This window comes from Furipterus horrens, unplaced genomic scaffold (genome assembly GCF_987537825.1).
Source record: "Furipterus horrens unplaced genomic scaffold, mFurHor1.1.pri manual_scaffold_6, whole genome shotgun sequence".
Classification (NCBI taxonomy): domain Eukaryota; kingdom Metazoa; phylum Chordata; class Mammalia; order Chiroptera; family Furipteridae; genus Furipterus; species Furipterus horrens.
In genome coordinates this window covers 36,575,001-36,600,978 of record NW_028327176.1, presented here as the reverse complement: position 1 = coordinate 36,600,978, position 25,978 = coordinate 36,575,001, and the positions used below count along the sequence as shown (strand labels likewise).

General features: G+C 43.7%; 1 protein-coding gene across 3 annotated transcripts in view; it reads right to left on the bottom strand.

Annotated features, from left to right (window-relative positions):
• Positions 1-25,978, bottom strand: part of SPTBN1 (spectrin beta, non-erythrocytic 1) — a 184,173-nt gene that overhangs the window by 51,407 nt on the left and 106,788 nt on the right. For all 3 annotated transcript variants that reach the window (XM_090281294.1, XM_090281293.1, XM_090281295.1), the window contains 2 exons: positions 12,045-12,196; positions 1,695-1,868 (listed from right to left, as the gene is read on the bottom strand). In XM_090281294.1, the coding sequence (XP_090137420.1) occupies positions 1,695-1,868; positions 12,045-12,196 (326 nt within the window). The remainder of the gene's footprint in view (positions 1-1,694; positions 1,869-12,044; positions 12,197-25,978) is intronic.

The following is a 25,978-nucleotide window of genomic DNA, read 5'->3' as shown; positions in this document are numbered from 1 at the left end:
ACAATGCGGGTCATGCAGTGACATCAGCAGCCTATATTTCCTGCCTCAAAGGAAAGAGAGAAGTACCTATCAGCATTTACAAGTTCAAGTACAGAAAAAGGCAAGCTGTCAGGAAGCTAATTAGGCAATGACTCAACCCAATTCATGCTGAGAATCCTGGAAAGGGTTGTGTTTGCCAGCTCACCAACATGGGCACTGACCCGCTGTGAAGAGAGGCCGCCGCCAGGATGCCCATCCACACTCTCATCGCTACAGGCCAGAAGCAACAGAAACGAAACTATTTTACTCTACAAAACTGAGATGAAGCTCGAGCAGCATCCTGCTAATTTCACCTCTGTTGCCCTAAAACCAAGAGCAATAGTTGGTGAATTTAATAACCTTCACTCCAGTTTTAAATCATTCAGAAACTAAATGACAGAAACCTATATAAGAGTTCTGTTTAAAAATGAAGTTGTTGACTGTTGTAATTAGTTCCATTAATGATGTAATCTTCAACAGGGGTTTCCTCCTTAGAGGTACTTAATTAGAATCTCCACCGCTGGGACAAGGAATCTGAATTAGCAAAAAGTTTTCCTATGGGGTCAGGTGATCAGCCAGGCTGGGGAACCACCCATGCAGGGAGTTTCTTTGTGTGGCTCAGTCCCCACCCCTCCTCCCACATACACACCCAGAACACTCTTAACTCAAGCCCAATCCCAGGAGAAACACAAAGGAAAAGGGCGATCTCAGTATGAATGAGAATACAAAGACAGCTATTACCTGAATTCTGTTTTTGCCCTTTTTTGGTGAGATTTTCATTTACCCAGAAAAATCAATCAGACTTTATCAAAGGGGCAGAACAGGAAGGAAAGGAACAGAGAACACAGCCAGGCAGGAGACAGGCCTGTTAAGACATTTGTTTGCAGAGTAACCTGACGCTACGTAAGAAGTGTTTCCTGCATTTCAATGTTTAATTGAAAAGCATGAGCATGAAGCATTCTCCTAGAGGAAGAACCAGTCCTGAGAAGCCGAGCTCTTTCTCTAGTCAGAAGCCTGTGCTGCAGCCCTGACTGACTGGCCCTGTGATCCTGGGCAAAGCTCTTCCCTTTCCTCACAAAGTGAAAGGAATGGACAAGGTGACCTTGCGAGGACCTGCTGGCTCAGAGTACTTCAATACTTAGAGCCTTCCTTCGTTACAAAAACCCAAAAACCCGTAACATCCTTACCAATTCACACAAGCCTAAGGCTTTTTTCACATCCCTCCTGAACACTGTTACCTTGCATCCAAAGGAGAATGAGAAGGTAAAAACAGAGCCCGCACCCATGTCATAATCCTAAACAGCTTCTCCTAAAAATATTCTGATACTTGCAACAATCTAGTGACATTCAGACAGCCTAGTGCTAGTAACTGAGCAACAACCACATCTCATACCTTGGCTCCTGAGAGCCAAGCAGCAGACACTGGATGTTCAGAGTAGGTGCCAGTGGAGCGGTGAGCTGGGATGCAGTCCAGAACCCCTTTATCTGACAGGAAAGCCAGGACTTTCAGGTGCCAGCAAAACAAGGATGCAGTAGCTGTGCCCACAGGACACCTGGGTGTGACACAGAGCCTGCACAGTTGACTCTGAGATGCCATCTCACCCTGGTTGGCAAGGCTGGTTTCACAAGATGCTCATATCCGCGTATGGCAGAGTCCCCCTGCCCAAGTCCCTTACCTGGAAGCGCAGGATGATGGTCCATATGAGGCCGAGGGTCAGCCGGTGGTTCCCATCCACGATGTCGTGGGACCCCATGTTCTCAAGATGGACTCTCTGCTCCTTCAGGAACTGCAGGGCCTTGTCCACATTCTCCAGGCAGTGGATGCGCATTCGTCCCTTGGTGGGTTTAGGCTAGAAATGAGTGAGCAGGAGGTGGAAATGTCATCCAACTGGGCAGAGACAGGCCCAGAGCTACTGCTCAGAGTTCATGCTGCCCCGTCAATGCCACACTCTCCTACCCAAAACATTAAAATCCACATGTGCTCATTCAGTTCAAGCACAGTATTTATCTAGTAGCCTTAGAAGAGAAGTTCACTTAAGGGATGATAATGGACCACTCTTCAAGGTTTAATCATCAAAGCTACATAATTTACAAATGTGTGTAGAAACTGGAAGTTAGGAGAAACAGACTCAATTTTCATAGACTTTCAAAGCTACTGCTGCCATCCATGAAGTCTGCAAAGCACCTCTGAGGAGTTAGTTTCTGTCTGCTTTAAACTAAATACAGGTTTGTTGCCTGCTTGTTTGGATCATTTCCTAAAGGGTGGCTCAAAACAAAAAAAGGGCACACACCAAATCAGGAGAATCAGGTGGTTTTGTGAAGGAAAGGGATTAGTAAAGGGAGTTTATTACTGAAAAAAAAAAAAAAAAAAAAAAAAGGATAAAGGGAAAAAATGAGAGTAGTCTAATTTGAATACTCTAAATGTCTCTTCCTTTTAACCAATTATACCAAAATCCAAAAGAGGTCCTTTGAAGGTAAACATTTTAAATAAAGCAAAAGATATATACAACGCACACGAAATGTTCTCTATTATCCGAACAGTGTTGGGAGCAAGCTCGTGCCCTCCCCCCAGCCCGTCTCTATCACTCCCCCTCTAGTAGAGGCTGCACTGCAGGCTGATCTCACCATCTCACAAAGATGCGACAGGCTGTGCACATTTCGGGAGCCAGAAGAACGAACACCACCATCCCGCCTCCCTAGCATCTCCTCGGCCATCTCACCAAACCCCACCCACCTTTCAAGTATCAAAGCAATGAACTTCTTTCCTTCCCAAAGACATTGCCAACCATTCCAGTTCTCACAGGCATCCCTTTTTGCACAACTCTGTACACTTACGGCGTGGACCAGAGTTCAGAAGCTAATCATAATCTATCTTATATTTTTGCTGTTGTTTCACATATTGATCTTATTACTTCCAACTAGACTACTGCTTCCTGACAGCAGGAATAACACTTTATAATTCTGCTATATTCTCAGTGGCTTCTGGTTCGGCTCAGAGCAAAAGGCCCACACAGAATGAACTGAAGGCAGATGCAGTGTGTGCTGGGTGAGCTGGCCTCACAGGGACAGGCAGCCAGGTGTGCAACAACCTGGCACACCCAGGGAAGGGCAGCAGCCATTCCTGTGGTAACGTCCTGTCTGTTTTCCACTTTCCCTCTGTAGCTGAGATCCACAGTTATTTGTCAGATGGAAAATATCTGAAGGAAAGATGACTTGCGTAACAAGTGGCCATTTTTAAGTACCCAGTTTCACACCGTCATTTTTTCCCTTGATTTTCTCTTCTCCTACAAGAAAACTAGCAAGCAGAGAAGGACATGCTTTGACCTGGAGAAAATAAGATCACAAGCAGAGGCCTTACCACGGTGGCACATTCTATTTTTAAATAATAGCAATGGAAAAAGAAATATAAATTAAGCTTTTCACACTATTATAACTTCCTTACAAAGCCTCCACCCCCCTCAAAAGCCATTTTCTCTCATAAACCTCACAACTAATTTATTTCAGGAACGTGGGAAATGCTAGGATGTGTTACTTTGTTAGGTCAAGTGATTACGTCACATCAAACAGAAAGGAGGTAAGCTCAATCTCCAGTTCCGTGGACGCTGTTTGAGGCCGACAACTGATGCGCTCTCTTTCAAAGGTGCACTCGACAGCTGCTTCCCGTCGGACACGTGGCTGGGTCCGTTACGGTCCTCTCCTCAGAGGGAGAGATGTGTGTGGACTTGGTGATGTCCCTGGTTAGGCGGCAGCCCCTCGGGTAAGAAGTCCCACAACCCTGCATCTGGTCCTGTGCGCACTTTTAGCTCCTCTGATCTTCTCTGATCAGCGGTCATTTCTCACAGCTGCCAAAGTGACTATTCACAGCGGCCCCTTGTTCCTCTCCTACCCAGCGGCTCTGGGATGAACGTGACTCCTGGATAAAACTGTTCCAAGTTGAGGGATGGGGATTTACTGCCTCCAAGAAGGTGTGCGAGTTCTGACACAGGGGCCCCTGCATTTCTCTGCTTTTCTGAGGCCTCTTCCTCCCATCTCTCTTCAAACACAGTGCACATGACTACCTGACTGGTGGGACAGTGGTCCCCCTCCAAGTGCTGTGTCAATCACAAGAAAGTGTCTTCATAACGAGAACTGCAGAGCAATGAGGACAGAGCATTCTTCTATTTGCAGCAGATATTCTCCCAAGTCTACCTCTATGAGGGCACAGAAGGTTATTTCCTAGTTAAGGCTGAGAGGAAGGGTGTGGACCGAACTATAGAAAGAGCTTGGGAGGAGGAGAACGAAGAATAGATGGGGGCTGTCAGTATCTTCCCAGCTCCATGAGGCATAAGCACTGTTCCTTTAGACATTTTCTTGAAGAACTCGACCCCAAATGGACATGAAACATTCAAACCTCTACTCTCTCTGCAAAACCTCAGTGGAAAGTGTGCATGTTCCCACATGAATATAGGGTACAAGGGTGTGGGCAGGGAAGGATGTGATCAGATCCCAGCACTTTCCTGTAGGTTGGGGGAGTCTAATGCTACATCACAGAAACATGAGGCTGATGCTGACTGGCCATGCCAGATGAGCTCAGGGTGGTTTACTACAGACCTGGATGCAACTCAAGTCCTAGCAACCACCAGCCATCAGAAACACTAGAACATGAGACAAAGGAAAAAAGTGAAATAAAAATAGCAGACAAACCTCTTCAGATTCCTTTAAATGGTTAACAAATCTCACTAACTGGCAAAAGCCAGAGGAAATGGAAACTGGCCGGAGGACTGCCTCAGGTATACACAATATACTTCTGATGGGCAATTCAGTGGAGAAAACAATGATTCTAATGTTAAAATGTCCACATTCATGTTACAATCTCTCCACTTTTTAGCAAATCAGTGCCTTACTTTTCAACTGCTTACTCAAAACAGGAGGATAGTATCGATAATTATCTCAAAGGGCTGCCATATAAATGAATTAGTAAACTAATCATTATGGTGTTCTCAAACTCACAAAATGTCTCTATCAGCAAGAGACACCAAGTGTTTTCCTCTTAACAATTCTACTTAAAAAAGGGGATACTTCCTCTCCCTATGCCACTTGGGCTTCAAATTGTTTATAAATAACACACTTTCTGTAGACAAAGGAAATGTTTAGGGTCTAGATGGAACTCTCCCCACTAAGAGCTAGAGAAGTTGATATACACCAACTGAAAGGCAAACTTAAAATGAGAAGTGAATATGCCCCCAAATAATGATGATACTTACTCTTCTAAGCCTAATACCTCAAATTAAATTCTGGACCAAAATGAAAAGAAAAGGTGGAAGAGAAAAATGTCGCTGATTGGTGTCCTGAGAAAGAGAGAGATAAGATGAGGGAGAGGACAGGATATGAAAATACCTACATCTTGATACTTGGGGCTTATATACATAGTAAGAACTCTACAATTCAAAGCTGATTAGGAAACAAGTCTGGAAATCATGATTTTTCAGAGACAGTTTAAGTATTATTACTGTCTTGTAGCTAGTAACTCAAACTAGGCTATTGTGCAGTAAAAGTTATTAGGAGATTTGCTTTGTCACCTCACTATATCACGTTTATAAAAGCACATCCCACATTTCATCTCAGTTGAAGCTCACTCATCTTCAGTGGCACATTAATCTCTTTTAAACCAGAAGAATAAACAAGACATGGTGAGGTTAGATGATGTACCGGTGGCACAAGACGAGGGAGTACAAAAAATCACTCAAACTCAAGTACGCCAGCTCCCAAGCCTTGTGTTCTATTTGCTTCAAAGGGCTTCTGAGATGTTTTAAGACACAACACTTACGTAAGACGTAAGTTTTGGGAGCAATAATGATAGGAAATTAATTTTAGGAAGTATTAACGATCTCACAGAACTATACAGTGAAACACATCAGTCATATAAGCTGCATAGTCCGCAAGAGCTAAACATTTTTAGCTGCCATTTACTGAGCAACTGTGTTAACCTGTTAGGTGGTTTATACCCGTTATCACGTTTAAGCCTCATAATAACACTGTATAATAATTGTTATTGTTGTCATTTTACAGATGAGAACACACTGGTTTAAGAGAGATGACATAATGCGTACAGCTAGTTAGCATGTGGTGGGCCAGATTCCAGAGCTTGCTCTCTTCATGCCACACCGAGAACTAAGAGAGGTACACGTTTCCACATGAAAGAAAATAGACTCAGCTTCCATCTGGCAGATAGTTTAAATTCTTTTCTAAAGAGCTATTTTTATATCACTGAACTTCCATCTTCTCAAAAGGAAGGAGAGATAACAATGGAGAAGTCTAAACAGAATGGAACTATAAACACTTGCCTCACCCCAAGAGTGGCTAATTCTGCCAAGGAAAGGAGTGTTCCCTGTCTTGCCGCCATTAATTATTGTCACATTCCCAGTGTGGTGCAGGTTCATTCCCACGGCAACTTGTGCATTTCTGTCCTGTGTGTCATTGCTGACGGGGCACTGTGAAATGCCATTAATGTAGAGATGATGATCAATACCAATACCAGACTCATATGTGACTCCGAAACAAGGGGGTCTCTGCACGCAGGGAGGCAGTTCCTCTGAGGAAATACCTATTTTTACTGATTCTCCCTGAAATAATTTTAACAACCTTCCCACACCATGGCCAGTGTTCCTGTGTTTTGCAGGCGCCTTTCCTGTTTCCCCTCCCCAAGGTCCCTTCTGGTCCCAAATCTTTACCAACCGACAGCTCCATCCCAGGCCTTGCTCCAGACCCATCTTCTTTCTGAAGGAGCAGGAACTGTAGGGCTAAATAAACCACTTCTAGCATCTGACAATATAATTCTAATTGCTTAGTAGAGCAGCTAGTCCAGGCCCTGCCTCTGAGAAGGGGTCAAATTAGTCCACATGCACCCAAATGCCCTTAGAAAGGAAAAGAGAGAGCTGGATGGGAGCTGGGTGGCCCCTTCCTGGTCCATGGATTTGCCCCAAATGCCCACCCAGCCTTGAGTTTGGTCAATTATATCATGTGGGCCTCAGGACTTGCAGAACTCTGGTATGATCACAATGGCAGTTTTATCAGAACCTTGAGATGGAAAGGAGAAAACAAATGTTTCCTGGAGCTGATTCGGCCTCCTTGAGTAGAAGAGGAAGACCTAAAGGATTCCTGGGAGGGTGTTTTGGGAGGCAACCAGGGAACTGGGCCACATTATTCTACTCTGATAATTCCACTCTCAGGATTTTCTCCGTGAGTGTCCAAAGCCACCTTAAAGCCACGGAGAACAGCTCTGCACGGGCTGCAGGGCGGACAGAACACCAGCCCTGGGCATCAGGAGCGGCTGGCTCTAGGCTTAGATCTGCCACACACCAGCTGAATGTCCCTGCATGCTGCTTACTCCGAGTTACACTACCTATGCAATGAAGGGATCTAACTCAGTGGCCTTTTAAAGTCACTTCCAGCTATGAAATAATTTCTGGCAAGCAAGGTAAATTCTAAAGTGCCTGATGACCTTATTGTTCATTTAAAGAAGAAATAGAGAAAAGATACTAACTGGTCTCGATACACCAGTGCAACAAACACTTGCTTATACTTCTGTCTTTTAATCACAAATCAACTTTCAACACACACACACACACACACACACACACACACACACACACACACACACACACAAATGCCTCTACTTAATAAAGAGGGTAGGATGAGAACCACTAATTTCCAAAATCTCTTCTTAATATGATATATAGCTAAATTCATTTCACATTACGTCCCCAAACACTTCCCTACACATCAAAAACTCTAAGCTTTAAGAAGAGCATAAATGATCCTTGCCCAATTAAAATTAATGAGGGAACAATATACTGTGTTCCATTAATTCCTCCCTGTCTCCTCACTTGTTGGGACCCACTGCCAAGGTGCATCTTCTCCTTTAGCAGGGCTCACTGGGAAAGGAGGGGACTCACAGGAGAGTGGGCTGGAGTCCAAGTTATACTACTTAACTAGCAATACCAGCCTTGGACAAGACCCTGGTTGCTCTGCCTGTTTTTTTCCTATAAAACATGAATTGCCCTCTTTATTAAACTATGAGAACTAAATTAGATAATGTGCAGCAGTAAACACTAAAAGCGATACATACTGAAGTCACTATCATTGCTCCTTCCCAAAACAAACTCCCGTTTAGCCAAGCTCCTTTCCCTACACCAGGTCCTCCATGACACAGGTCCCCAAATGCTCTCTTCACACTGCATCACAGCCTACACTCAACCCCTATATCCATCCCTGAACCTCTCTTCCTGGATCCAGCTGGAACCCCACCCCCACTAACTTACTAGTGTTTCCTGACACCCCTTCTCAACTCCAGAGCTTTAGGGCCATTCATTCGGTACTTTACAATATAACACCCATTACTATTAATTCACTTTTCCCATTTGTGCCATTAGACAGCAATTTAACGGGGCATTCTCCACTGGCTGGTTATTTAGAACAAAAGCAAATTTCCCCACACAAACCATGTTACATACAACAGGTAGGTTCTGTGGCCAGTACATAAAACCCATTTCAACAATGATACAGACCAGTATGGTTCTCCCAACAAAGACTTTATGTAAAACTCACTCAAAGCAGTTCAAAGTGGGATTTAAGGCTTAACAAATCTCATAGTAAATCTTTTCCAACTAGCTGAGCCTGTTTTGGAATGAACAGAGGCAGGAAAAAAAACTAACAAAAAACTGCCCCCCCACCCCCCCTTCTCTGACATGGATTAACAGAGCAAAACAGAATATCAGGAAAACAACAGTCATGCAAAAACCAGTGGTTATCTGCATTTGGAAAGGGGGAGGGCTGAGGGGAGGGCTCAATCTGGCAGCACAAGGCAGAAGGCTGGTCTTCTTACTCAGAACCACTCTTCGCTGCTGAGGCCCACGGAGGAAAGGCAGCGGGTACAGGCAAGCTTCGAACCTGGGTTATGACCTGTGGGCTCCACTTTATATCACCAAAGTCCAGGCCTGACAATATTATGCCAGAGAACCTACTCCCTCCAACCTTCACCCCTCAAGTCCCACTCTAACCTGGCCCTGGGATCAATGACAAAATGATCAGCACAGGTTCCATGCTCACCGTTTTTACCTGCTTAGTTGATGCTAGGTCAAGGATGGCTCCATATTTTTAAGGTAATTTTAAAGCGAGGCTTTTATGAAGAGTTACAGTGCAATGTAATTTCAGAGTAACATACTGAAAAGGAATGGTTTTCTTTGTCATCAACCCAATCCCGATTAGCAGCAGCTTCCTCGTTCAGCTTCAGTTTCCTCATTGCTCTGGACATGGATCCTGCCCAAGCCAGCATCAGAGATGGGGACCTCTCTCCTCTGATGTTTCCCAGTACATCAGAATCTAGTGCCCTGAAAACCCAAATGCCCACCTAAAACCTGTTCAAATTTAACTGAAAATGCAGGCTGGGGTTATGCTGGAACTGTCTGGATTATTAAACTAATGTTTCTTTGAACTTCACTCAGTAAAAATTAAACAAATTTCCTCCTCTGTAAAGAGAGATGAACTGGCTCCAAAAATCTATTAATAAAGTAAATTTAGATATGCTGGTCCCACAAACATTTATCTACTACCTACTGCCAAGCTGGTGGTTAAGTGCTGGGCTACAATGCCAACTGACACATAGCTCCAATGGAGAGCAAACGTTTATGTTACCCAGGGTTTTGGATCACTGGTGCAGAAAGCCCAGTGCTGCCTAAATGTTATCTGATGATACACACTTAGCTGTGGACATTAATTTACCCAGGCCTGGAAGCTCTAACCAACTTGTTAGTTTTGGAATCTGATTATGCAAGGGTTCTCTGGGGCAAGCCCTCACGGAGGCCCTGGCCTGCATGGAGGGTCTCTGACTTTAGTTCCTGGCAGCCTCTGAAGGCAACGGCAGAGAGTGGGTTGCATCTCCCTTCCAGAAAGTTCCAAATAAGCCACAGGGCCAAAAAAGGCTGAAAATCTCCAAATGAACAAGAGCTTTAGCTCATTCTCTATGGTAGCCTTATTTCTGAAATAAGAAGATTAAACAGACTGCCCAGCCTATAATCAGGGCTGGCTGTGAGGAATGGATAATAAAAGAAGTAAAGACACCTGGGGTGTTTACAAAGTGGTATGTCATTGCTAAACACAATTTCTGGCACTGACCGCCAGAGGCTGGAGATGGTGCAATCTCATGTTCTTCCCCAGCTACTCCTAGATCAATGGGTTACTGAAAAAAACAAAAACAAAAAAAACACACACACCCTTATCTCCAGTAACAAATAAGGAGAGGAGCAGGCAACACCCACACACAACTAAAAATTATGCTTTGTTGGTTGCTTTTTTTCTCCCTACGAATATTTTTGTTGCCATAGTCAGAAAAAAAGGGGCAAAGGGCCTGATCCCATTTATTATGTGGACATTATCAAGGACACAATCTTCTTGGTATAAAAGAATTATGGACCTTCAGAGTGAACATTTACTCCCTACAGCCTGGAAAACTGGAACCTATTGAAACAAAAATAAATGTTCAAGCTGATGTCTGGCCACGTAACCTTTAATGATTTTTTTTAGCTACCTTGAAAACATCATTCCAAAAAAGAAAAAAAGAAAAAAATCGATAAACAATCATGCTAGGTTAAACATTAACAAGGAAAGAAAGGTTAAGAGGTAGGGGGAAAGTCTGGTTACAAAAATTATACTTAAAGGTGGATAGTACAATAATTCTAGCCTAGGCTCTCAAAGAAGACTCACGTCAGAAAACAAATTAAAATGCAATCAATGACTGACCTTCAGCCCCTCCATGTGGGCCCACTGCCCCCACTACTCTCTACAACCCACCTTCAAGCAGCCATCACAGTCTTAGGCAGAAGCCTCCTTTATTTATAGTTTGCCTAGTGTGACCCACCAAGTTCTGAAGAAAACGAGACAACACCACCTGTGTGCGTGGCGAACAAAGACCATGGACAAAACTCAGTATAGATGAGATGGGGCTTTACTCTTTTAGAGGACCCCGTTCTTGAATGAAGGGGCAGCGAGAGAGTAAACTGACTGTTTTAACCCAGGCTCAACCACACAATTCTGTCTGTGGGCTAATAATAAGGCAGGGTACAATCTGAGGTCCTTGCCTATGGTCAGAGGTGCGTGGGTCGATCTACACAGAAAACCATGTGGCTGTCAAGTTACAGGGTGGAGAGCAAGTTAAAAATAAGGCTTTCTGGCAGCCCTGCCAACCGCCAGCATATTTTCCTGGTGATGTCACTACAGATGTGGGGCTCTATCCCTGGGCGTCAGCTTTTGGCTCAGTCCCATCCACCACCTATGGAACTGCATGTGCTCTGGTAGAATACAGCATCCATTTCAAACCAAAATGAGACAAAACCTGTTGGGTCAGTTACAGAGACTGGTTTAAGGTTCCTCGGTTTAAGAGTCATTAAAAAAGTCACATCAGAGACAGCAGCACTAGCTCTGGGAAACAAAATGGGGATAACATTTTCACTGTAGGCTGAACACGCCTTTGCCCAAAAAAGCACAGTGAATTCAACAGAAGCTCTGAGTTTCCAAGGAGATGACAAAATAACAGCCTCTCTCTCACACCCCCCTCAAATAAAAAGTGTGCAAGGAAGCAAAAAAATCAGAAACTACTGAATTTAATTCTTGCCACTTTAAAACAGCAGCTCAGATTTTCCAGGGAATCAATAAAACACAAATTTAAAATTATTCCATGATCTCGCAGGCTAGAGATTCATCTTGGAGCCAGCGCCCCAGCCTGGCCCTTCAATTACCAGCACCATGCTCTGTTTAATGGGGCACAGCAGCTGAGGTCTCTCTGACCGAAGGTAGTAACCTTGCAAATTACCAGAATGCTGCCACTTTATAAATAGGAACGATCCCCAGTATGCTCATCTCACTTATCAAGGTGGTTCTTCTCAAAAATATCAACTATTATCTGCATGATTTAGCAGGAGTCCACACTAGATTTTTCCAAAAACATTTCCCCACCAATGGTGCAGAACACGTAACAACATTCCAACACTTACCAGCCTCTCTCCGGAGAGGACCTCCAGCAGCTTGATGAGCATCCGTCCATCTCGAAGGTCAGCGTACAGGTCTGTGATCCGGCAGGACACTCTGGCAAGATGGGAATTGACCCACTTGGTGAAGGTTTTCTTTTGCACAGCTTCACGCTCATCTATAAACAGAGAAGAACTTGCTTTACCACCAACCACAGAATGGGCAGCTGCGGATTTGTCGCAGCGGGTCATGGGACCCCAGCCAAAGGAAGAAGAGTAAAACTGAATTCTTAATGAAACCTCTACTTAGTGCCACTCAAGCACGATCAGCTTTTTGGGAATAGAGGAATTGTGCAATCCTTAAACACTTGAGCCCCTAAACATACCACCAGCAGAATATCCTCGGCTCTCATTCATTTCATTTCTCCCACTCCTGTGGAAGAGGCAGCAGGGTACAGTAGATTACAGCAAGGTCCTCTGCAATACTGCCCAAAGTCTGATGTGTACGTTACAGTTATCGTTATTCAAAGAGCGAGTATGCGGAAGCACACAATATGAAAAGATGTGGGGCAGAAAAGCTCAGAAGACATTCAGAAATTGATTCCCTGTACAAAAAATCAGGCATCATCTAATAAGATAAATTCACTCATGACCTTGATGTGTAATGGCCCTTTCACCTGCTGAGTCACAAGCCTTGTTATCAACACAGAAAATGGCAGGCAACATGGTAGAGTTCAAAGAGATTTGGTCAGGCATTGGAAGAGTAGGGTCCAAGGTTTCACCAAAAATGGGCTGAGACACTGGATTCAGTGTCCCCTTCTGTAAGAGGAACGGACAACAATAATCTCCAAAATTCAACCATTCGCTGAAAAGACAATTGTTAGTTTATGCTCTGAAGTGTAGTAGTTGCACATCCAATCATCCAGGGAACAGTATTAAGTTCTTCAAGCCTCAGTGATCAAGTTCTGTCCAATTCAAAGCATAAAATTCTAGACATATATGCCTAGAACTGGTCCTTCACATCCCACACAAATAAATAGGCTTCCAATCTTCTTGCCTCTGAAGAATGTTCTAAATGCATGCTGCTGGAAACTTTCAATGGGAATCCCCGGAATGCGCCCTGGACCCACTCACTCGTACTCCCGTTTTCTACAGTTATCCTTCTGTCAGTTACTCATCCCATTTCTAGTTCCATCAGCATGAATTGGCACCAAAAGGACCTAAGTCCTACTTCTTCCAATGCAAGCCCAAAACCACCAACATGTTTATGCATTGATCTACAAAAGATGGAGCAGACCCAACAATTTTTTATGTATTTTAACACCATTGGGTGACAACTAAAAAGCCACCCTTGCTGGTGGGGCATGTACTAGGTGGCCTGGGTGTCCTGGGTTCCTGGGTGGGCCAGAGCATCCTGAGAAGATCTGCCCAGTTTTGCTGAGGCCTCCATCCACCCCACCACAGGGAGGGAGGGAGAAGGGAGGCAGAGACGACGTGCAATGAGCCTTTACTGCTGCCAGCCTGGCAGGTGAGGCAGCCAGGGGCCTCTGCCAAGACAGCTGGCCACCTGCTGCAGCCAGAAGCTCTTCCCGGTCCAACCTTTCCCTAAAGGAATAGCCTGTCCAGAGGGAAAAAGGGCCTTTCCCCAGGAACAAAGGCAACCAAAAATAGACAAAGGATCAGAAAGGACAGGACTGTTGGGCAGGGGGACAAGAAAAAGGCAGTGAGGGGCACACTGCAGACTGAAAAAGGAGCTGCACCAATAACATCATGATAGGCCACACAGAAAAGATCACATGCATTATTAATCACACAATCATCCTGATGGATGGTAACTTTACGACAGTGACATGGGGAGATGTTGGTGGTTGTTTTCTTTTTTTTTTGCCTAAGATTGGCTGTTTTGAAAGAGCAAGTACTAATCAGAATACACAGACACATTAGGTTTCTCCTAGGTACGGTTCAGGTGTATTTAGGATCAACTAATTTTTTTATATATCTTTTATGTGATACACTGGAGTTGCAAATGTCTTTCATAAAGCCCCCTGATGGGTATTGTAGGCTGTTGTTAGTTTCTGGGGCTCAAAGTCACTACCACACCCAGCCTATCAAGCGAACAAGATCAAAATGAAAACCTGCTTAGATTAAGGTATTCCTAAATAAGCAAGCACACAATGTGATACCCAGCCAATTGTCACTCCTTGGGTGACTCTCACATTACAGCAATACCCAGGCTTCTTTCAGGTTCTGAATTAACAGGTTCCTTTATGAGGAGATTCTGAAGATCTGCTTCCAAAGATAGTAAAAGCACTCCCACAGCACCCATCCTGAAGTTATCCCCCTACCCCCACCCCATGAGGAGGCACACAGAGAGGTCATGGGTGAGGCAGAGAGAACTGAGTGGAAATAAGACAGGCTGAGGACCTGTACAAAGAGGGCTCCCCCAGGCTGCTGTGGTTCCCAGAAGTTCCACAAAGGTAAGAAAGAAGAGGAGAAAGAGAAGTTTAAGAATTAAACAAAATAACAGGAAAGAAGGCTTGCTTTTTAAGCCCTCTCTCCTGCTCCCCACTTCTCTACTCTCCTCCCAGTTTCAGAAGCTGGCTTCAGGTAGCGTAAGCATCCTAGAAATATCACAGAGGGTCCAAGTTCCTCGGGCTCACAGTACCACACTGGAAAAGGCATGGAAGATTCCATGCAGGGGCTGGACCAGACCCGACATTCTTATGACACATGAGGGGCAGGAAAGGGGCTCAGCCAGAGACACAAAGCCCAGGCAGCTTAGTGTGTCCTCTTTCAATGGATTGCTTGGTGCACAGCAAACACTTCTGAGGCCAGAAGGAGGGAAAGGAAGGGGAAAAAAATCTACCCAGCAACCTAGTTGAGGATGAGGCTGCAGGTCCTTGGGGACTCCTTCCTTTGTTCCTGCCTTCCTAGGAAGGCACAATGACATCACCCCTACAATCCCAACCCAGCCAAGCTGGGGCAGATTAGGCCAGCTGCCCGCCTGAGAAGGAGCAGGAGCCTTGGCACAGACAAAGGAAGACAGTCCAGAGGCCTGTTTCCAAGCTCAAGCTGCTGTCACTGTGCCTGAGCTGTGTGAGGAGAGGGTGGCAGTAGCAGAAGGAAGAGAAACCACTTCTAGTTCTACGAGAATAAGCAAATCTGGTGGCTGAAAAGGGAGCCCTTCCTTACAAGCTCCATGCTGATTTGGCTGTTTAGATCAGTGGTTCTCAATTGGTGACAATTTTGCTCCCTAGGGAACATATGACGATATTTGGAGACATTTTTGACTATGGGGCTAGTAGCCAGAGATCCTGCTCAACATCCCACAGTGCACAGGACAGACCCCACAAAGAATTATCCAGCCCCAAATGACAGTAGTGCCAGGTTGGGTTGAGAAAGCCTGGTTTAGACATTCTGGGCTTACACCAATTGGAGTTGGCATTCATAGTGCCTCAGACGGCACTTGGCAGAGAGGGACACCCCAGAGGGGACAGCCGAATTGGGGTGTTATTCATTCATTATTCTCTTAACCCCCATCAAAGGGCTTTGGACCCTGATGGCTTGCAACGTTGGCTGGTGGCAGCAGGAATGCCCCACCCTCAGGCCCACTCGCTCCACAAAGGGCTTGCTGCGTCCTTGCAAGGCAGAGGAGCCACTGCAGGGGCAGCAGGAACCACGGTTCCATCTGCATTGGTGTGATAGTGGGCTTTTCTGTTGCACACCAAATGGTGTCCCCCACACCATTTCCATTCTCCTTTTACCTTTTCAGGGCCTCGTACTGCTGTCCATCAAGCCAAATCATGCCTGCATCTCCTCCAAAGAAGCTGGCATGGCTGAGCCTGACCCCGGAACGGGTTCTCATCCAGACCAGCTCAAAACTCGGTGAACAGGGCACCAAGGAACAGGCACCTTGTAGGCCTGCTTCCTGTGAGTACCTCTCAGCTGTGCTTGCCCTCCACCCCCAATTATATCTATTTAGAGGGACTCCCCTAGAGGTTGCTCTGACATTAAATGAGAGGAGGTAAGGTGCACATCAAAGTGCGGGGCTTGTTGTAACTGCTTATTAAATTAGTTTCTTCTTTTCCCCAGCAAGGCAGCACTCTCATCAGTTCAAAGCATTTGAGAAATGTATCAGGAATCACGGACTCATATAATCTCAGAATGAAACAAGACTTAAAAAGTCATCTGACTCATCTTTCTTTCAAAAGAAAAAAAAAAATCCCTTCTACAGCACCTGGGCCAGCTATTTAAGAAGACCAGAGAGGGGGGCAACTATATGTATGTGGTAAGAAGTTAATAGTTGTATAAAAAGAAAATAACTTGTTCTCTTTTTATTAAATTAATGATAGCATTCACTGAGCACTTACTATGTCCCAGGTACCAATATATGGGCTTCACAATCCTCAACACTATTCCATCAAGCAGGAACTAGTAAATCTCCAGGCAGGCTGGCTCTAAACCCTGGTTCTCAATCACTACACAATAAGGCCTCTAGCACAACATTAGAAAGAAAAAAGAAAAAAAAAGGGGGGGGAGGGAGGAAGCCCATGTTTCAATAATATAAGATACAGAATCACAGATAATCTCACCATCCTAACCCAAATCCTATTTTGTACAAAGGGTCTGCTCCAGTCCTTGGGTGACTCCAGCTGTTGGGAGGGTGTCTCCATCAAGACTAGATCTGTCTCTGTGGCCCGCAGAGGCTCATTCCACCTTTGAAGCTACAGAGACTAGGTCTCCTCCTTCCTCCATGTGAAAAGACCTTCAGGTTTAAACAGTGCTCAACGACCCCTCTTTGCAATGACTGCCACAGTGTGGTGGGCAGAAGGGAATCCAAGATGGTCCCTGAGGACACTACCGCCTTTTGGCAGCCTGGACGTGAGGTGGTTGCAGCTCTAGCAGTCCAGGGATAGACAAAAGGGCATCGAAGAGAAGAAAGGGCAAAAAGAACCAGCAGCCCTCGCTAGGAGGGAGCTGGGTAATGCGGTCTCTATGTCCATGCAGGGGTGGGAGTCAGGAAGGACCCCTAAAGCTCCTCCCAAAATAAGTTTCCCACAACCATGAATTCTACCAAAATGTCCCTGGAACCCTGAGAACCAGAGTGGTTCTAGTGGTTCTAAGTGTTAGTTCTAAGATCCAGTCAGCTGAGTCTTTAGCTCCATGGGCTCAGAGATGAATTATTCAACTGCCTGGAAAATGAAAATTCGGAGAAGTAGATGAGTAAACCCAACATCAAGTGAGTGGAAACGCCTACATCAGCATCTATGTCAGCTTCTGATCCCTGAAAGGAGTGAATTATAAGTAAAATTCTATTATGGTATCCTTTCCTAAAAACAGAATTTATACTTCCTTACGGCTCACTGGATCTGCACAGCAACTCTCCTGGGGAGGCAGACACAAGAGTTGGCAAAGGGAAGGGCTGCTTAGTGTCCCAGCCAGCAGTGTCGGGGCTGCATCTGCTGGGCATCCCCGGGGGTTGCTCTGCATCCTCCACTGTTCTGTCAGGTTAAGATGGGTTAGGAGGTTTGGCTACTCTTTCTCCTCTAAGCATCTAGATTCACTGTCTTATGTTTCAGATAAATACCTTAAAATTGTCAAAGGGTTTCTTAGAGAAAGAGGATGAGATATTTAGGGCAGAGAAACACATTAGCTTAATCTTAACCAAAGGACTGTGAATATCTTTTCCACATCACCCCCTTCTAGAAGCGCATACTCAACTTCCTCTCTTGTTTAGGGGAGTGACTATTAACAATATTGGGAGACTATGATGCTTTAATATTTATTTATTCCTCCAAAGGATTTGCTGTAATTGGAAAAATGAACACTGTGTTAGACTGAGTTATGCTACAGGGTATAGAAATAGCTCTGATGGACAGGAGGGCACTGTGTCATGGAAATGATTGTATGGCATCTTTCTCTAACGCCCTCTGCACAGAGTGCTAAATACAACCATATTCACCATATGCCACCGTTCTGGCTACAAAAAGGGGTGGAAGCCAGGGATAAGGGAAGGTGTGAAAGCATGGAACATTTCTGGATGGAAAATACAGGAAATGCAGGAACATTCGTTATTCTCCCAAAGTCTGAATTTATACCTGGCTTAAGAGAGTGAACCTTTCTTTGACTTTTCAAATAGTCTGAACCTGTCAGTGTAATCCAAGAATATTTTCTATCAGGATCATCTTCAGTTGTGCTGCAGATAATGGCCTATTTTAAGTAGAAAATTGTCAATCCTGTGCAATTTCTTTGTATAGACACATCACTAAGTTAGGTCTAGACTGGGGTTCACGGTACGGAAGGAGGTACAAGGACGGAAGCTGGGAAGAAATCCAAAGGAGACAATAAAGCAACCCTCCCATGAATATATCCATAGCTGCTATTTAAATCAGCAATACTGTACAGCTAGATGATAAACACTAACCCTAATCTTAAATCGGGAGTATTTATAAGCTCCAATATTTACAATGTGCATACTGTATGCAGAACTATGTCTAAAACAAGGTCTCTTGCCCCCAAAGAACTAGAAGTCTAGCTGGGGAAACAAAATGGGAAGTTAAGAAATAAAAAGATTTCAAAGTAGTACAGGATCTGTTGCCAAGAGAATGATATCAATAGTTTATTTTGGGGTGTTTGGAAGAAATAACTTATCTCAATTAGAACAGTTTCGGGCCCCACCTTCCAACAATTACTGGAGTCCCCTGCCTGGTGCCTTTCCCATTCTTACCCACCTTAAACACCAGTGGCATACTCATTTTCCTCAAACAATGGTTTTTCAAAGTTCTGCCACTGTACAAAACCTTCAATGGCCTCCAGCCATCCACAAGACAGTGCAAATCTCTGAGCCTGGCATTCAGGGGTCCTGAGCAAGCCTTTCCTTGAGCACCTGCTTCCCCCGGGATCTTCCCTAACATAGCATCGCTGTGTTCCGACCCAACAGGTCTTCTTATTCATTATGCTCTGAAATCTCACTTGACACATTCCTTTTTCTTTCCCACATTTGCTTACACCAGTATCCTAACCTGGAAGGTAATTTCTCTTCTCTTATCCTTCCTTTGAGACCCAGGTCAGGATCAGCTCTTCCAATAAGCCTTCATTTGATAGAATGTGGTCTCTTATCTTTTTATTATGTATCCTGTGTCCTACCTCTTCAATTGCCTCCAAGGACCCAATTCTGTATCTGTTTAGAGCCTCAGCATATGCCTGGCAGAGTGGGTGCACAATAAACATTTGTTGGGGCAGTCAGCAAACTTCCAGTGCCCAATAAATATGCTCTCAATAAATCCCACTGCTGCTGGTTGGTCCACTGAACTTGTTAAGGAGGAAAGGAACTCCAAATCACATGTACAGGGCCTAAGTAGTTATCAATGTACAACACTAAAGATCTTTCACAACTGAACTATTTCTCGCAACTGTTCTAATAAATGATAAAATTGCAATTCTGTGGTACTTTCAGATTAAAAGGGGCTCAAGGCTAACCTATGACAAAATTTTATTTGATTTTGTTTTGCTTTGCTTCTTGGTAATTGCCACCACAGACATGTAGAGAGCAAAGTGAAGCTGCAAAACATATAAGGGTGTAATAATTATAGCATTATTTTAACATGACCCAAACAGGCCAATATCACAAGACTTAATTTATACTAATTTTAACAATGCATCCATTAAAGCTCAATTCTTGAGTTGTTAAAAAAAATAAATTCTAATTTGAAACAAAAGATTACAGTGGGGTGGAGTTCCCATATGTGTCTTAACTTGAAAAAATAAATAAATCATTTCCCATGAGCAACATGCAAAATACACAGAACAGGAAACCGGAAACAGGCAACTGGTTGTATTGATAATAGAGAATCAAGCTGTTATCTTGAGGCAGCAAAAGGAAGGAAACTAATCTTTTGACTGAAGGCCTCCCTGTGCTGGATTCGTCTGGAGGCCTTTAATTTATATTTGCTGATTTGTATATAAATAGAACTTGAGTTAAAATGCTTTTCCTAATAGTTTAACCCACTTTATGAACAAAACATATGTAAGCATCTGTTCTAAATGCATGTGTAGCAAATATGCATTTCTCTGCTAATACTTAACAGTCTGATATGTCGACTATAAAACAACAATAAACTCCATATAACCTTGAAACTATGGTTTACATCAGTGAAGCAGGCCCAGCTTGCAGCTTACCAAGGGTCTTTCTTCTAAGCAACACAGTCCCAATTCTGCCAACGTGGAAACCAAGGCACCACAGGGGAACCTGAGAACACGCCCATAATAATGAACTGGAACAGCAGGCCAGTCTCCAGGGGTCCTGCCTGCCTGTCATGGTTATCACTTCAAGGTGAACCCCTTAAAATCATGATCCACAAAAAGCCAAGAGTGGGGAGGAGGCTGAGGTTATGGTGCAGACCAATTCTGAAAGCAAAAGAGCAGAGTAACACTAAGTCTTCTAGGATAAGAGCTAAGGTGAGAACTAGGGTAAATTAACAGTGCAGAATGCTAAAGCCTTTTTAAGTGCCTTAAAAAAGTAGCAATGTGACATTATGAAGAAATATTAAGAAACCATTCATGAAATTTGCCTAAAAATGGGTGGCACGCTTCAAAACTTCCTTCATTTCCAGGAAGCCATACCATGAGCTTGCTAATGTGATTCTCTATCTCTGTGGGACAGACAGTCCAGCAAGAAAGAGACTGAAACCACAGCCAGGGACAATCAGAACAAGAGATGAAGTTCATCCCTCTGCTCCTATGCACTGGTGGATACAACGGTAGCATTTTCACTAACTTGACCTTGTTTATTACAAGCCATTAGCTCTAACTAGAGGCAGCACAGAAAAGTTTTGGTTATCCACCTGATGGCATATGGCTAGCAAAGGCACATCCCACCTAGGATCAGAACCCACATCCATCTGAACACTAAAGAATCCCGAAGCACCCCACCCACCCACACCACCATCCCACACTGCCTACGGAAAACAAGGTATTAACCTCCCCAAAACAACAGGGAAAGAAAAACCACAGCTGACACCTCGGGTCAGCTCCTTCTTAACAGAAAAGATCAAATTAAAATAAGCAACAGCTATCTTCGACCTGCAGCCTGTTCTGGTACAGCCTGGGAGCTAGAACAGTTTTTATTTTGCTGCGTGTGGGAGAGGCATTGGAGGAAGAGGAGGAGGAGGAGGAAGAGGAGATATGAAAGATACCCCATGTGGCCCGCAAAGCCTAATGTAGTTACTACTTGGCCCTCCCCAGGAAGAGTTTGTCAATTCTTGGTTTAAAACATTTTTTAAAAGATTTTATTAATTTATTTTAGAGACAGGCAGAGAGAGAGGGGGAGAGAAACATTAAATAGGTTGCCTCCCGCACGCCCCCAACTGGGGACTGGCCCACAACCCAGGCATGTGCTCTGACAGGGAATCAAACCGGCCACCTTTTGGTTCACAGGCCAGTGGCTCAATCCACTAAGCCTCACCACCAGGGCTAAAACATTTTTATAATGTCATTGGTCCCACACCCCATAGGTAAGCTTCAATTTTCAAATCAAAATCCGCTTAGTAAATATGCACAGAGTGCTTGCTATGAACAAGGCACCACACTGGGAGCCGTTTTTAATTTTGCTGTTATACATGCAGTAGCCACATGTATTTTTTTAGATTATGTTACTGTCAAGTCAGTCAGGAGGTGAACCCAGGGCCCTCTCCCCTCCCCAGCTGAGGGGTATGTATCTGGTTACCCGACACACAGGATTCACAGTGCGCCTCAGCTGTGGGGGGACAAAGCATGGCTGGAACGCAAGGCTACACCTTCATGCCTGAAGGATGAGGAAGAGCTTTGTGGCTTTCCCAATTTCCCACTGATTCTTCTCACAAGCTTCAGGTGCTCAGCTCTTACTCTGATGGACACTTTGTCATCATCTCTCTTCCCCTAAATCTCCCTGAAAGGAGACTAAGAAATATTAAGTCCAAGGTGGACCGAGAGTAACTTGTAGTGTCCCCAAAAGAAGGAAAAAGCTTGGAACTAAACAGATACCATATCTTTAATTATTAAACTTAGATGGCGGAATGCTAACATTAATACAGAATAACCAGGAGAGCACCCTTTAAAGGGCAATAACCATAATGGATACACTAGAGATAAGACTTTATGAAAGTAACTTAATTGCAATATATTGTGAAGGAAGGAGGGTGGGGTTTTGTGTCTATAACTTTCTCTAAGCAACAACTAAAGCAGTAAATATATTCTAAGACAATATATCGTGTGGCACACAAATTCACTGGTCAAGATAAAATCCTATACTTCATTTTCAAGGGCTAAAGATAGATTTTTGTTATAGGAGCCTTGGGATGAAATAGAAGTGGTGAGATAAAATTTAAATTTACTTTTTTCATGCAATGCACAAAAAAGGTAGCTGACTTGTTCTGTGGACCATGTAGCTGGTCTATGCTTAGCATACTAAAATTTAAATAGTGTGCACCCTGGCCATTGCTTATGACTTTTCTATCTTCTCCAGTTTTCCAGAATTCTGAGGGTCAACAGTGCAGGAAAGAGAACAGAACTCTCCTTCACACACCAGTCACACTATGGTCAGACACAGACCCAAGAGGATACTCCTCAATGTTCTCAGAGAGGCTAGCGCTGCCAACAAGACAACTGCCAGCCCAGCAACTTGAGACAGTTTCTGACAGCTCTCGTGTGAAACGAGGATGTCCAAAGTTAACTGTAATAATTTATGGAGTACAAAAAGCTAAGACTAAAGGGGTTCTTTTTTTAAAAAAAAAACTAGAGACACACAAACAAGAAGGAGGGGTCAAAGACCAAAAGGTCATCATAAAGCTGTCTGCTTTTCATGAATAGCACAGCATTTACTAAAATCATAAGTCCTGAATGAATTATGGAAGCATCCATGTAAGATAATATAAGGTAGCATGGAAATCCTCCACATTGGGTTATATATGTGAATGTAATCTTCAAAGGTCTAGCCTTTTGGGACAAAGAAAGCCACAGTGACACCAAGTCATGACTTGGAACTACAGAATTATGACAAGGTTCCACTTAATGAGATGAGAAATCATATTTAAAAACAAATGAAGTAAAAGAATTTAAAAACTGGCTTCTGTTCTAAAGAACACCACCAATTAGTCACCTAAACCCCTTCTGGCCAGTGACCCAACCCACTGTAAAAACTATCAGGGCTGAAATAGCAGGTGGATAAATTAAGTAAGACTGTCTCAACTTTGATGGCCAAACTCCTAAATTACAGCTGTATATGCAAGAAAGCCCTCAGTCTTCATGCATGTTTTGGAGGAAGTTATCCAAACTACATTTGGATTTCAGAACCAAGTAACGGTTGCAACAAGATTGAAAAACAAAATGCATAATGTTATAAAGATGAGTACTCCATGGACTGAACTAAAGAATTTTAGAGCTTAGCACTCTTTTCTAAGTCATAGTGCATCAAACCAAAATTTCACTTCTCACTGAATATTCTTCATTCAGGAAGTAATTTACTAAATGAAAAGCTCTGACCTATTCCTCAATTATATATTTAACTAGCCAACTGTTTCAACTGCCTGAAAAATTGTCCCACTTAAAACAGCAAATGCTGTACACTCCAGTACCCAGCATTCAGCCATACAGGCCTACCGCTAACAGGAGAAACCTGGTTCTTGCCGACGCAGTAAAAGAATTACAGATCCAGCAAGTTTATTAGCGTGCAAAGCAGGGTTTATCAGTGATACGTTCTAATGGAAGAGAACAGGCCTTGCCAAGGTAGGGCAGAAAGGCAAGAGCAGGGGTGGCAAAAGCCCCCTGATGTCCTTTGCTCTGAGGACTTATATGATTGGCAGGATGGGAGTGAATAAGTTACATATTGACTGGTAGGTAAAGGTGGTACCAGCTTTCCCAGTGGGGATGTGACTACCCAAACGTGGTTATGTGTGTGGGGTCTGTTAGTCTAAATCCTTATCTTGCTCCAGACGCCATTTGTTCATTTTGTTGTAAAACAGATATGTGACAGGAGGCAGTCAATTAACCAAAGTTGTTTTAGGGGCCTTTTCCTTGGGCACTGTGTACCCCCCTCCACTTCCCCTTCCAGGTCTTGGGATGAATACACAGTTTCAAGGCTTTCTTCCCCAGATAGTGGATACAATACAGAGGATATCAAGGACTTCCCTTCTCCCGTGCTAACATAGTGTTTCTTGTGATGTTGGAACACCTGGCAATATTATCGGACCAGGCTCAGGACTGCTGGGTTAGTGGGTGAGACACGTCTCCCTCCTCCTCCCTGCCTTGGTTTACTATCCATCCTACCTAAGTGCTAAAAGGCACTGCCTTACAACCAGGATGCTAGATGCTGGCCAACAACAGCAGCAGAGTCTCAAGAGTTCTTTCTGCGCTACCTCCTGCCTCACCTACCATCATTTTTCCCCCCATCTTGGGTCAATCAACCAATGAGCAGTCATTTCTTGAATAACAAAGTGTGAAAGGCACCTAAAAGCATTAAGAGTTCTCTACTTAAAAAGTTAGTGAGCAAGTTTCAATTCCTTGAGAATTCACAGCCCCAGATAAATGATACCCATATTCAACTACCACTTAGTTATTTTTAAGGTACTGTATCTTAAAATTAAAGAGAGAAAGTTATCACTCACAAGGTCAAACCCTGAAAAACAATTCTGCTAACTTCCTTTGTGGCTTTTCTCAACCTCACCCCAAATGATAAATGGTTACACAAGATTTCTTTCATAGCAAAATAGTACAGAGTTTTGGCGGACATAGTTAAGTACACTATGTACACCGCCTTGTAATAAAGGACAGAAAAGCTGGAGGAGGAAATGACCTCAGGTTCAACCCCCATAATGACCCAGTCAACAGGTCTGGTGTCACCAACGGATGGCTCACACTAATCAAAGGTGGGCAGGATAGTTAGCAGTTCATACTAGTTTAAAAAAAAAACAAAAAACCATTTTTCATTAATAGGAACACTAACCAAATCTTTAAGTGCAGTTTTATAAAAGACAATGCACAGGGTGTGACCTGGATCACAGAGAATCTTCTTAGCTTACAACTAGCCATCTATTTTAATTTTTTCAAATGAAGAAAAGCAAGCAACAAATGGGGGACATAAAGAAGATCAATTTTTCTGTTGTTCTATTTGTTTTGGAAACTTAAACCTGTTACTTACTACATGCAAATCTCTTCCCACAAAACAAGAACACACATCTTAACAATGTCTCAGAGTGCACACCCATAGGCAGGCCCCTCCCTACCCCATTTCCTTCCCATCCCTAATAACGAGCAAGCCTTTATCTCCCACTCCACAAATCAAGCACTTTACAACAGGTGTGGTGACCTGGCTGTTTCTAGTTTTGTCGTTTATAGGGGGAGGGAGAGTAAAGCAACCCTGTCACAAGAGAAGTATTACTGCTAGTTACCTAGATACGGGCCTGGGAAGCCTGCTGCTATAGCTGATTTATTCAGGAGCATTTTATTGCTTAATGTAGACTTGGCTGTTTCTCCTTAATAAGCCTCTATAAAGAAGATAATCTTGAAACTGGGTGGGCAGGGCTGGAGGCCCATAGAGGTTCCACTGGGGTGGCAGATAGCAGCAGAAGTTCCTCTTCCAGGACCAGGTTAAAGTATGTGAAAAAGTCTAAATCTGTTCCTTGGACTTACTGAAGACATGGAGGAATGGGCGTATTGGTATGTGGTTGCTGACAGGTAAGTGGGCAACACCAAAACTTATTTACGCACTTCTTCCACCTACCAATCACACCTGTGGATATTTACTTTCTAGGACTACCTGCGCAAGCTCACTAAGATGTGCAAGATGTAGACTATAAACTTTTAAAGTAATTTTAAAACACAGATAGCAACAACAAAACAGGAGAGACCAAAAATAACTAAATGTATATGAACAGGTTGATGAATTAAAACATGATGCATCCATACAAAAAAATACTGTGTATGCATTA